The sequence below is a fragment of the Salpingoeca rosetta genome, assembly GCF_000188695.1.
Source record: "Salpingoeca rosetta unplaced genomic scaffold supercont1.32, whole genome shotgun sequence".
NCBI classification, from domain to species: domain Eukaryota; class Choanoflagellata; order Craspedida; family Salpingoecidae; genus Salpingoeca; species Salpingoeca rosetta.
The window spans coordinates 175,469-187,968 of NW_004754902.1; the positions used below are offsets into that span (position 1 = coordinate 175,469).

General features: G+C 57.0%; 4 protein-coding genes across 4 annotated transcripts in view; 2 read left to right on the top strand and 2 right to left on the bottom strand.

The window, feature by feature from the left end:
* The window catches only part of PTSG_10015 (uncharacterized protein), a 2,730-nt gene extending 2,420 nt beyond the window's left edge, over positions 1-310 (bottom strand). The window contains exon 1 of the mRNA XM_004988873.1: positions 1-310. This exon is cut by the window's left edge and continues 1,493 nt beyond it. The gene's annotated coding sequence lies outside the window, so the exon portion shown is untranslated.
* A 594-nt stretch (positions 311-904) lies between these two features.
* On the top strand, positions 905-3,342 carry PTSG_10016 (TPR repeat containing protein). Its single transcript, XM_004988874.1, has 2 exons — positions 905-1,337; positions 1,515-3,342. The coding sequence occupies exons 1-2, from the start codon at positions 943-945 to the stop codon at positions 3,277-3,279; spliced, it is 2,160 nt and encodes a 719-aa protein (XP_004988931.1). The 5' UTR covers positions 905-942; the 3' UTR covers positions 3,280-3,342.
* A 599-nt stretch (positions 3,343-3,941) lies between these two features.
* PTSG_10017 (uncharacterized protein) lies at positions 3,942-8,053 on the bottom strand (the record flags this gene model as incomplete). The annotated part of the gene is made up of 6 exons (XM_004988875.1): positions 3,942-4,284; positions 4,586-4,681; positions 4,836-4,880; positions 5,024-5,076; positions 5,296-7,709; positions 7,983-8,053. The coding sequence occupies 6 exons, from the start codon at positions 8,051-8,053 to the stop codon at positions 4,105-4,107; spliced, it is 2,859 nt and encodes a 952-aa protein (XP_004988932.1). The 3' UTR covers positions 3,942-4,104.
* A 185-nt stretch (positions 8,054-8,238) lies between these two features.
* PTSG_10018 (uncharacterized protein) overlaps positions 8,239-12,500 on the top strand; it is a 7,820-nt gene continuing 3,558 nt past the window's right edge. Inside the window, exons 1-8 of the mRNA XM_004988876.1 lie at positions 8,239-9,024; positions 9,194-9,288; positions 9,553-9,648; positions 9,887-9,992; positions 10,208-10,282; positions 10,511-10,581; positions 10,855-10,923; positions 11,132-12,500. The exon at positions 11,132-12,500 is cut by the window's right edge and continues 12 nt beyond it. Coding sequence (XP_004988933.1) covers positions 8,313-9,024; positions 9,194-9,288; positions 9,553-9,648; positions 9,887-9,992; positions 10,208-10,282; positions 10,511-10,581; positions 10,855-10,923; positions 11,132-12,500 — 2,593 coding nt within the window. The 5' untranslated portion in view covers positions 8,239-8,312. The remainder of the gene's footprint in view (positions 9,025-9,193; positions 9,289-9,552; positions 9,649-9,886; positions 9,993-10,207; positions 10,283-10,510; positions 10,582-10,854; positions 10,924-11,131) is intronic.

Genomic DNA, 12,500 nt, shown 5'->3' on the forward strand with positions numbered 1-12,500 from the left:
AGCAAGCAGATGGGGTCTGAGACTCTTGATGATGAAAAGCAGCAATCCGCCTGTAGGCCTGTTCACTTGGCTGTGTGGCTGAGGTGTTCTTCTAGCTGCGTTGGGACACGTTGATGCGAAATGAAATAAGGGAAAGTGCACGCGCTCTGTCCTTCAGGCAGCAACCACAACCAGCACCTTGAGTGGTGGTGGCAGAGCACAGGCAGGAAGGGAAGGCAGGAAGGGAAGTTGGCAGGACGCTGTGGGAGATGTGTGTTTCTGGATTGCTCGTGGTGCTGTTGGGAAAGTGACAATGGTTTGTGTTTGTTTGTAGGTTTGTTTTGCTTGCCGTTGTGGATGACTGTGCGGTTTTGTGTTTGTTTGTTTGAAGGTGCAACTTTTCGCAAGATGCTTAGATGGCATCGCACGAGAGACGAGAGAAGTGTTCGTTGGTGTAGTTCTTGGCTCTCCTGTTCTCTGCTCGTGCAGATCTGCAAGGAAAGACGGGACACGTGTGCTCTTCTCTTCTTGCTCTCTGATATGGAGTGGTAAGGTGCTCGCTCGAGCAGCAATCAACGAACAAGAAAGCTATTAATTCCCCTCAAGCCCTCGGAGCGTGGGTAGCCAAGTTAGCCAAGTTAGCCAAGTGAGGTCTTGGGTTTGGAGTCTTGCGCTTGCACTTGCTGCCTGGCTGCATGGCGAGCGCAAGCATCTTGACTTCCCCCCTTCCCCTCATCAGCTGCAGCTGCAAAGCCATGATGTCAAGTTCAAGCTGCACCAAGAGAAGCCCAGCAAAGAGCAAAGCACACCTCCACACCTTGTGCGTGTTCAAATCAAGCGCGGCCGCAAAAGTGAGCTTCCAGGTTTTCGGCCAGAAGGCAAAACACTCGAAAGATACCCACAAACCTCTTCAGTTCCCCATCCACTCAGGCCCCTCAAGCGTCTCGTCAAAAGAACAGAACCATGGCTGACACCAGTGAGCACCGCCTGACAGACGGCGTGTCTGTGGGGGCGATCAGGGCCTTCCTCGCAGACCTGAAGAAGGAGTTCCCCGACACGTACACTAAGATGACCACGGAGGATGCCTGCAAGCAACTGGTTGTGCCACGCACACAGCAGGACAACTGCGCCTACGTCGATCTCTTGCGCAAGCAGTCGCCACATGAACATGTGGGCAAAGCCACTGTGTTTGTGTCGCACGCGTGGCGATACAAGATCGCAGACGTGCTCAACGTCTTGCTGGAGTTTGCAGAGGAACAAAGAGTAAGGAAGGAAGACAGCCAGCCCGTGTTCTTCTGGTTTGACCTCTTCATGAACAACCAAAACGCCAACGTTACCGCCAACCTCCCACAAGAGTGGTGCGTATGTGTGCGTGTGCACGCGTGTGTGTGTGTGTGTGTGTGTGTGCGTCTATGTGTGTGTGTGTGTGTGTGTGTGTGTGCCTTGTGTGCGCCTGCGTGCTATACCTCCCCGTTTCTTGCACACTCCCACTCCCTCACATCACGCCCCTCCTCTCCCTCCCCCCAACACAACAGGTGGAGCACGACGTTCAAGGAGTCGATTGCCAACATTGGACGTGTGCTGCTGGTGTTGATGCCGTGGCGAGACCCCGTGCCACTCACGCGGGCGTGGTGCCTGTGGGAGATCTTCTGCGGCGTCAGCAACGAGGGCACGGAGGTCAGCATCCGCTTACCCAAGAGCGAGGAGTCAGAGCTGGAGGCCGCCATCCGTGAAAGCTCTAAGTCGGTGATGGATACGCTGGTGCTCGTACAAGCACAGCGCGCCGAAGCATTCAATCCACGCGACAAGGACATGATCTTTGAGGCCATTCAGAACGGCGTGGGCTTTGGTGCTCTCAACCAGGCCGTCAAGGACCAGCTGCGCGCGTGGTGCCTGAGCAAGATGGTGGCTGCGGTGGAGGCCATGCGGGCACGTGGAGAAGACGAGACACGGGCGTTCGCTGAGTTATGCAACCAGGTCGGGCTCGTGTTGGACGACTTTGGCGAGCACGATGGCGCAATCGCGTACTACGAGACAGCCCTGCCGATTTTGTTGCGCACTGAAGGGGAAAACGGAGAGAATGTGGCTGCGCTGTACAACAATCTCGGCACTGCATACAGCAGCAAGGGCGAGTATGACTTGGCAACGCAATACTACGAGCAGGATCTCGCCATCACAGTGGGGGTGTTGGGCGAAAAGCACCCGAATACAGGCATGACCTACAACAACCTTGGTAGCGCCTACAGCAGCAAGGGCGATTACGACAGGGCGATTGAATGCTTCCAGAAGGCCCTCGCCATCACGGCGGAGACGCTCGGCGAGAAGCACCAAAGCACAGCTGACACCTACAACAACCTCGGCGGCGCATACCGCTGCATGGGCGAGTACGACATGGCCATCCCATTTTATGAGAAGGCCCTCGCAATCAAGGTTGAGAAGCTCGGCGAGAAACACCCGAGCACAGCAGCGTCCTACGGCAACCTCGGCCTCGCATACGCCGACAAGGGCGAGTACGACCGGGCGATCTCTTACCACGGGCTGGCCAAGGAGGTGTTCGTGGAGACACTTGGCGAGAAGCATCCACACACAGCAGACTCGTGCAACAACCTCGGCGTCGCATACAAGAACGAGGGCAAGTACGATGAGGCCATTGAGCACTATGAGAAAGCCCTTGCCATCAGGACGGAGGCGCTGGGCGAAAACCACCCGAGCACAGCCACATCATACTTCAATCTTGGCCTGCTGCATGATGAGTGCGGCAACAAGGAGCAGGCCCACGCATGCGTGCAACAGGCGCTCGGCGTTTTCGAAGCCATGCTCGGGCCAGACCACCCCAACACACGCAAGGTGGCGCGCAATCTGCGGCGCATTCGCGGCGATAGTGATAGTGGCGACAGCGAGCACGATGACGGCGATGCGCAACAGGAAGACACCGGCAGTGATCAAGTGCAAGCTTTGGCTAGTCAACAAGACGAAGCAGACGAAGCAGACGAGCGACAGGGGTGCTCTTCACAGCAGCCGCTTGTCGGGTGGTTGCAGAAACGTGGGCGACGGAGGGCCGCCTTCCGCCCGTGCTGGTGCAAGCTTGACGACAGCCACTTCGCGTACGGCAAGTCCGCAGCACGGCCGCCAAAGCGACGCATCTCCCTGTTGGATGTACTGTCAGCTGAGCTCGCCCAAGACAACAGTGAGCTGCACGTTGCCGTTCCCAAGCGAACATTCATCTTTCGCTCGGACGACCGCTCTGACACCACGCTTGCCGAATGGTGCAGGGCCATCAACAACTGCCTGAACGAGTGAAGAAGAGTGGGTGAGGATGAGAATGGGTGTTGTGAGGGTGGGTTGCTGCAAGTTGTTTTGAGTGTGGGTAGCTTGTTTTGTGTTTGCTTCTTGCCTTCCATGTCGTTCTGCGTGTTTGCCTGCACGCAGTGCTTTCTTGTCGGTTGTTCTCTTTTCGTTGCCCCGTGTGGTTGCGTGTTTTCCTTGGCACGCCTTGTCTCGCTTCGTGCATGTCTAGATGTCTAGCGGGGTTCACACCTTGCGTCTTGTTCTGTTTGGCCGTTTGCCCCAAGTACACGTCAGATGTCATGTGAATACTCAAATTCAACTGAGTATCCGAGTGCAGAACGCGAATGCAGACACATCGGGCTGCTATCGTGCCTGTCGTGCAATCGTGGTCGTGCTCCTGTGGAGTTTGTTTGTGTCGTCGTTTTCATTGTGTGCACCAAGCAACTGGCTGATGTATGCAGTGCATGGCCACGCGTGTGCTACCCCTGTCTCCTCTGCTGCACCCAACAAGCCCCGCACACGCGTGCTTGTATGATGCGGCTGCACAAAAACGGGCAGTTCTTCAGCATGCCTCACCCAGCACCTCACCTCGAAAGCTCCAAGCAAGTTGCTCACGCAACCGATTCACTGCAACATCACCATATGCCGTGAAGCCTTCCGTGTGTATGCATGCGCTTTATGTACATTTACCACGGCCACAAAAACACACCTATGACCCCACCAACTCAAGCAAACGTGCTTGTCGGAAGAAGCAACTCAAAGAGTGTCAACACACAACGGCTACCATCGTCGCTTTCCCCACCTCCACCCCAACCTCAGCTCCACACACCCACAGCTTCAGCACTGCACGACACCGCCACCGCCTCCGCCTCTACCCTGCTGTACAATGGCGGCAAACATGTCTGGTGGCAACGCGTGTCTGAACCTGTCCACCAAATCCTCCAATTCGTCCACGCGCGATTTCAGCTTGCGCTTCTCGTGCTCCTGTTGCGCAACCCGGCCCTGCAGCTCCTCCACCTGTGGTGTGTGTGTGTGTGTGTGTGTGTGTGTGTGTGTGTGTGTGTGTGTGTGTGTGTGTGTGTGTGTGTGTGTGTGTGTGTGTGTGTGTGTGTGTGTGCAGTTGCGGAGGAGGGGGATGGTGCAAAAGGGGAGAGTGGTGTCGCGTGATGATAAGTTGTGTGAGTCGTCCTGTGCAAATTGCAAATTATGATGACCACCACCACAACCACCAATGGCTGTGCGCACTTGATGATATCACACACACACACACACACACACACACACACACACACACACACACACACACACACATACGCACTTGCTGCCGACGCTGGCGTCTGTATGCCTTCATGTAATCGCGGCGATCACGCACGCGTGGCGTCTTGGGTTTGTCCTGGCCAGCCTGCCGTCGTGACTGCAAGCAACCACAACGTCAATCACATGCGTGAGAGTTTGTTGAGAAGGAGAAACAATTCTTGCTTCGAAGCACACGCGCGTTCAAGCTCACACAGATACACACACTCACACAAGCACTTGCACGTACTCACACATTTGCACACATTGCTCACCCTCTTTGTCGCCGCCTTTGTTGGTTTCTTCACAGATGTTGCACCCTGAAATGCATGGACACAGTGCCAGTGAACGGGGTGTCAGTGCGAGCAAATGCGACTGCTCATGTGCAAGTGTATGTGTTCATGTGCAAGCGTATGTGTGTTCATGTGCGCCTAAACACAGAGCGCGGTTGTGACGTGCGCACCTTGTTTGGAAGCTTGTCTGCAGTACCCGCCTGCACGGGTGACCGCTGTGATTCTGCACCACGAGGGGTGGAAATGGTGGACACATGGTCGTCAGCAACAATAATCTACATGGGACAGAGAATGTACACACAGCACACACTAGCACACACTAGCACACACACACACACACACACACACACACACACACACACACACACACACACACACACACACACACACACACACACACACACACACACACACACGACTGCACAGACACACTGCAACGCACTTGCTCCGTGTTGGCTGGATGGTGCGTTCCCGTTGCGGTTCGCGTTGCCGCTCTTGGTTGTGCACGGCAGCGAGAGCGGTGGCAGTGCGGTTGAATGCTGCTGCTGCTTGTTGTGGTGATGGGGCGCTGGGATGGAGAAGAGTGAGCGGTCGAGTGCATGCGGGGCAATATTCTGTCCAGCAGCACCACTGGCCTGTGATGAGGCAGCATGGCGTGGTCGACCGTTGTTGCCACTGCTACTGCTCGTTGTCACCTGCTGATCATTGTGGGCGCTGGTCTGCTGCATCCCTTCAACCAACCAAGGAGGTGGCACAAGCAGCCTCCGTTGCCCCTGCTGCTGTTGTTGTTGTTGTTGTTGCGCGTGTGGCTGCATACCCATGGCAGCGCCGTGTACACGACCCACACTGCACACGCGCAGCCCTTGTTGTTGTTGTTGTTGTTGTTGTTGTTGTTGTTGTTGTTGTTGTTGTTGTTGTTGTTGTTGTCGTCGAAGGTCGTTGACGGTGACGGGCGAGAGGGCGGCTGCGTCGCCGCTGCCGTGCAGGGCCAGCTCGTCGCTGAAGTTTGGCGACTGCACGTTGAACATGTCTGCAAACATGTCTGTGGACGTCGTGGCTGCAGAATCGAGAGGAATCGTGATGGTGCTCATGTGTGCCGGCTCAAGCATGTCCTCCACCGTTTCCCCCGCGTGCACCGGGTACATTTGCGTGTGTGGTCGGTGGTGCGGGTGGAGGTGTTCGGGGTGCAGGTGCAGATGCAGGTCAGAAGGCAGCGGTTCATCCTCAAATGCACGGTGAGCGGCGTCATGCATCAGCGAGATGCTGCCGTCACCACCACCACCACCATCATCATCGTTGGCTGCAACAAAGCTGTCGTGGTGGCCAATGGAGGTTGATGTGGTTAGTGTGGTGGTGGTGGTGAGCCGGTCGCTGTGCAGTGACGAAGACCGGGGTGAACTGCCGCTGCTGTTGTCGTTTGACGAGTGGCCGTGGCTCACGTCGTGCTGTTGCTGCTGGTATTGTGGATGGTAGGGGTGGTAGTGTGGATGGTGTGTGTCGCTGGTGCTGGGTAGGGCGGTGGCGTGTGTGCGGGGCTGGTTGAGACGACGCTGCACGGCATCTGAGGCCAGCACCTCCACAGCGTCAACGCCGCCCCCGCGCAGCAGCGGTTGTCGCTGTTGTTGTTGATGTTGTCGCTGATGGTGTTGGTGGTGTTGGCGTGGCGGCGATGGTGTGTATGCGACTGAGCCGTGGGAGAAGGAGGGATGTAGGTGTCCACCCACAACCATCTCGTCCACCCCGCGCAGGCGCACAGCTGGTGGTGGCGGTGGCGGCACGATGGATGGCAAGGGAAGGGACGTCTCATGCATGGCACTGCTGCTGCTGCTGCTTGTGGTGTAAGCGGTGGCATTGGTGGTGTTGCTGTTGTGGTGCTTGATGTGACTGCCCCTGTTGTTGCCGCCCCTGCTGCTGTTGTTGCCGCTGCTGTTGTTGCGTCGTTCATCCTCCCACCCTCGACCACCGCCAGCGTCATCACCACCACCTCGATCAAAACCACCACCACCGCCACCACTTCCACGGCTGCCGGTGTTGAAGGTGCCGCCGAGGAGAATGACAGCAACGACAAACGCAACGCCGCCGACGACGCAGCCGACAACGATGACGACGAGCTGTGCTGTGCTGACATCATGCACTCTCTTGGACGGCGGTGCTGGCGTGGATGAGCAGTCCCCACGGGCACCGCAGTCCCCGCCAGACTTGGCAATCAAGGGGCGCGCAATCACAAGCGTGTCGCTGTCAGCGGCAAGGGGCAGGTGGATGGCAATGCCCGGGTCCTCTGCCACGTCAAAGAGGTGTTGGAGGGTCGAGGTGTTGGTGATGCTGAGCTCAACCTTGACCCCAACGGCCTCCATCTCGCCAACGTAGCTGGCGATGACCTGCTGCGAAACGGAAGAAGCGGGGACGGCGGCAGCATCCAGGACGGCAGTCACCAGTGCATCGCGCGCGCTGTCGGATGCCACAATGGCGGCGTGGTCGGGGGTCGGAAACCAGCAGGCAAACGAGTGCATGTCCAAGTTGCCCCACGGGGACATGCTCATGTCGGCATCGTCATCACTGAGTGCGGTATCTGCGGTGGTAGTAGTCGTGGCCGCAGCAGCCACGGTGGCAGCAGCACCACCAGCAGCAGCACCACCACCACCACTAGCAGCAGCTGTCGAGCCCAAGGCGATGAGGGGGCAGAAGGCGCCGATCAGCACAGCCAAGAGGACGACGCTCACGCATGTGGAGCGTGCTTCCCCAACTGTGCGGCGTTGCCTCTGCTGCCGCATATTGTCGTTGTTGTTGTTGTTGTTTGTTGTTGTTGTTGTTTGTTGTTGTTGTTGTTGTTGTTGTTGTTGTTGTTGTTGTTGGCGGCTATGATCGCACGCACGGAAGCTGTCAAGGGGCTGTTGATCGCCCAGGTGTGCAGAACACCAGAGAAGAGCAGGTGTGCAGCACAGCACAGGGGGTGCACAGACACAGCAAACACGTCAACCCTTCAAAAACCACACGTCACAGGGAGAGGGAGAGAACGCAGATGCGGATGCGTCGGTTTGATGTGACAGAGGAGGAGGACGAAGAAGAGAAACGCACGGCACGAATATGTCACGGGCGTTCAAGCGAGCGTGTGTGTGGAGAAATGAAAACTCTTCGCCAACAAGGTTTGTTGTCTTGGCACAAGGGTTCGTGCACCCCTCTCCTTGGGACAAACATGACATGACGAGGAGTGCGTTGTGTGCTTGTGCTGTGGGTGATGTGTTGTGTGTGCTGCTTGTTGGGTTGATGATGTTGGTCCGTTCAACTATGTACATCAACTTGCTCTTGGCTGGCTGGCTGGTGTGAGTTTGTGTTGTGGCGGCAGGCAGTTGACGAATGTTATTTTAAAATACGACAAATTATCTACACGCTGGGAAGGACAGCGCGACGCACAGACTACGACACGACAGACAGAAACATACAAGCACCTCCAGTTTGGATATGGATGGGGATCGCCTGCTGTTTGATCCGCTGGGGCACATGGCGGCTGAGTCGTCACGGCCGCCGCCCACGCCAGAGCACAGCAGCCAGCGGCCACAGGCGCACGAGAGACAAGGGCAGCAGTCGCGTTCGCGCAGGAAATCGAGCCGGCAGGGAGTTGGAGACAGGAGGGGTAAATCAAAGAAGAACAGGAAGCATAGCAGCAGTCAACGTGACAACTCCAAAACAAAGGATGAGGTGGTTGGCGGCAGTGGTGATGGAAGGCAAGCGCGGGAGCAACAGCGAGACGGAGGAGCAAGGGAGCAGGGTGGCGTACCATCTCACGGTACTGAGCAGCAGCAGCAGCAGCAGCAGAATGCAGGGCAACAGATCAAAGACTCGCACAGGAGCGGCGCGCAGCACGCGCTGCGAGCTGAACAACATGAACAGAGGCAGATGCCGCCACAGCAACAACCCGAACAAGGCAACTCGCGACGGTCATCTGCGTCGTTTCCGAAAGTGCTGCGTGCCGGCGGCACAATGGGGCGGTCGGCAGCCAAGGGGGTGCAGTCGTTTGCGTCCTCGCTCTTCTCAAGAACACCCGGTCGCCGCACGGGCAGTTGGAGTCGCACTGCGTCCTCGGATGCTGGTGCGTCGTCCAGTCAGCGCAAGGGCACACCCCGCAGCGGCCGCCGACGAAAGGCACCAATTCATGGCGTCATCTTTCTGCACAGTGAGTTTATGTGCTTGTGTGTGTGTGTGTGTGAGTTTGTGTGCTTGTGTGTGTGTGGTTGTGTGTTGGCAATTTGCTCTTGTTTACTTGTTGACACATCTCTCCCTCAGCAGTTGTCGAATGTGCTAACTCACGGCCATGCCTGCTGTTGTTTGCGTCATCGTCACAGTTGGCGGAACGAGAGATCTGAGCGTGCGGGAGGTTGCTGATTTTGTCGTCGGCATGTACTTGGATGACCAGCTCAAGGCAACGACGACAGTGAAGGTGTGCGTGTGTGTTGTGTGCGTGTGCGTGTGCGTGTGTGTTTGTGGGGGGGGGGGGAAAGAGGAGTGCCTGACTTGAGAACATGTCTTCTGTGAAAGTGTGCGCGTGAGATGGGGTCTCGTTTCGTCCCCCCCGTCCGTTGCATGTCTGTTGCAACACGTGCGGGCATTCGACAGCTCGCTACCTTGAGCCCATACTTCACCAATCACTCATCACTCATCACCCATCACCCACAACCCATGTGCTCACGTGCTGCCCTTGAAGACCAACACTGCGCAGCCGGCGTGGAATGAGGAGTTCAGCATCGAGTGGTCGACATCCGATGCTCCGCTCTTTCTCGAGCTGCGCTTGCACGACCAGGTGGCCGTTGTGTACATGGTGATGGTGGCGATGATGGTGGCGATGGTGATGTGGTGGTGATGTGGTGGTTGTGGTGGTTGTGCATGTGCGTGATGGTGCAGATGTGCATCTGTGCGTGCCACGTGCTTTTCGATGCGCGCTTTCATTCTCACTGTCACCCACCCACACATACACACACACATCCATGTGCACACTGCCACATCCCTTTTTCACCCCTGCCCCGTGATTGGGAACACAGGGCCGGTTGAGTGGGGACACGCTGCTTGGTCTCGTGCGCATTCCTGTTGGCGTCAAACAGAAGCTGCGGCGCACAGAGTGGGCGCAGTTTCGACCCCTGAGGAACGGTAGGTGTGATGGGGTGATGGTGGTGATGGTGGTGGCGGGACGTGTGAACCGTCATGCGCCTCAGACGGGCCTCACACACACATACACACACACACACACACACACACACACACACACACACACACACACACACACACACACACACACACACACACACACACACACACACACACACACACACACACACACACACACACACAACCAACGATTTCAGGGCGGATCGATGTGAGCGGCGCAAGCATCAAGCTGGATTTTACCGTCAACAACCCAAAGGGCATCAGCGAAACAGGTAATGGTGATCATGCCAGTGATGATGATGGGTGTGGACATTGCCAGATGCGACCAACACACGCATTCAACACCGTGCCCATGAGGTCATCATACCCTTTCTTGTGCGCTTGTATGTGCACTTGTGCGTGTGCGTGTGCGTGTGCGTGTGTGCGTGTGCGTGTGCGTGTGTGTGTGTGTGTGTGCGTGTGCGTGTGCGTGTGCGTGTGTGTACGTGTGTGCGCGTCAGATTATGCCCGGTTTCGCCACTTCTGCCGCCAGCACCGCTTCGATCTCCCCATCCTCCTCGACTCCCCTGCGGTGAGCTGCCGTGTCCTCTGTGATCTGTGCTGGTGTGTGGTGTGCATACGCTGTGTCTACAGTGTTGTTGTGAGCCTGAACTGTGTGTGCGTGTGTGTGTGTGTGTGCCTTGAGAGCGCGCCTTGTGAGAGCGTGTGCATGTTTGTGGTGTCATTCGTGATGCAACGATCGAACAATGCCTGACACAAGGTAACACAAACACACACCTAAACACACCCACCCAAACACACACCTACACACAACATCAACACACCTGTGCACCTGCGGCAACAGGAGGGGGAGGACAGTGCTGTGCGCGATGACGGGTGCACTGTTGGGTTCCTCCCTGGTCCCGATGAAGAGGTGAGCCAACAGTGGTGGTGTTGGATGGTGGTGAAGGTGTTGGTGGTGATGTTAACAACGACGACGACGACGAAGAGGTTCTGATGTGGTCTCTGCTTGTGCTTCATGTGTCTCGCGGGAAAGTCATGTTTGTTGCATCCAACTGCCCCCCCCCCACACGCACACACACGCACGCACACACACACACACACACACACACACACACAAGATTGAGGTGTGGAAGGACGACGTGTTTGTTGCTGTTGGGCAGCGACAGGCGCGCGGAACAGTGATCCTGACCAACTACCGGCTGGTGGTGATGGAACAGCTGCTGGAGAAAAGATCCGCACGAAAGGGGCGTGGTCTGCAGCTGCTGATGGACAGCGTGTCCGATGAAGACGCAGTTGTTGTCAGCACACGTGCGGCATGGCTTGCACAGCAGCAGCAGCAGCAGCAGCAGCAGCTGGCGCGAGTGGCGAATCAGGAACATGCACAGGCAGCAGAACAAGAAGTCACATCTGAGCCAGCGGCAGACCAACGACAGACGTCAAGCGAAGTGCAGTCCATGCTGTCATTCGAAGGGTGCACCATGTACAGCAGCGACAACAACGATGACAGAGACGACGACGATGATGACGATGACGATGGTGGTAGTGGTGGTGGCGGTGTTACGAGTGGTGCGAGTAGCAGGCGTGACAGCCAGAGCAACGTGCTCAACAACAGTGATGACGATGACGACGATGGTGCTGGTGGTGGTGATACGGGCACGAACACTCCCACCCTTGTTGATCGTGAAAGCAATGACGGTGGTGGTGGTGGTGGTGACACGGGGGTGCTGTTCCTGGGGAATGAGCTGAGCTTGAACATGTGTGTACCGCTTGGCCTGTTGCAGAGCGTGTCCATCACCGATGATGTCATCTATCAGCCGACGCGCGACAATGACAACGACAGCACGGGCGACGCAATTGCCGTTGTTGGAGCCAGCGATGTGCAGGTCCACACTGGCGGTGGTGGCCGGAACAACGGCGCTACCAATGGTGGAGGTGGTGACGATGATGATGATGTTGATGATGACGGCAACAGCGCCGTGTCCTCAAACTTGACGGAATTGTTTGGCAAAATGCGCTCCTTTGGCAGCGAACTCTTTGGCAACGCAGGTGGTGATGGCGATGATGGCGGTAGCGAGGGTGGTCGTGCGAGGGGCACTGGACACCGATCAAGCTCAGCAGTAGCAGCAACATCATCATCTGCAGCAGCGCGGACGGCAACAGCCTCCAGCGCGACGACAACAGCGACCACACCAGCAGCAGCCGTGGTTGGTCGTGGTGGTGATGGCCGTGTCCTGTTTTCTCAACTGCAGCGCACGGATTCAGATTCCGTATTGAGTGGCGACGACAGCCTGTTTGCAACACCGCCAATGCCTGGCAGCCCCATTACCCCCACGCGTGCGCAGAGTGGTTGGGGTGGGGATGAGAGCGAGGCAGCCACGCCCCTTTCGCCACCTAAACGCCAGCAGGCCGGGTTTACGTTTCGAATTCAGTGCAAAGACATGCGCACGCTCGCCATCACCTTTGCCGCCGGCCGCAGCGGCAGCAGAC

Coding starts and splice junctions, on each gene's coding strand:
- PTSG_10016 (XM_004988874.1), top strand. CDS start 943: ATGGCTGACACCAGTGAGCACCGCCTGACAGACGGCGTGTCTGTGGGG. Junction 1,338..1,514: donor GCCAACCTCCCACAAGAGTG/GTGCGTATGTGT, acceptor CCAACACAACAG/GTGGAGCACGACGTTCAAGG.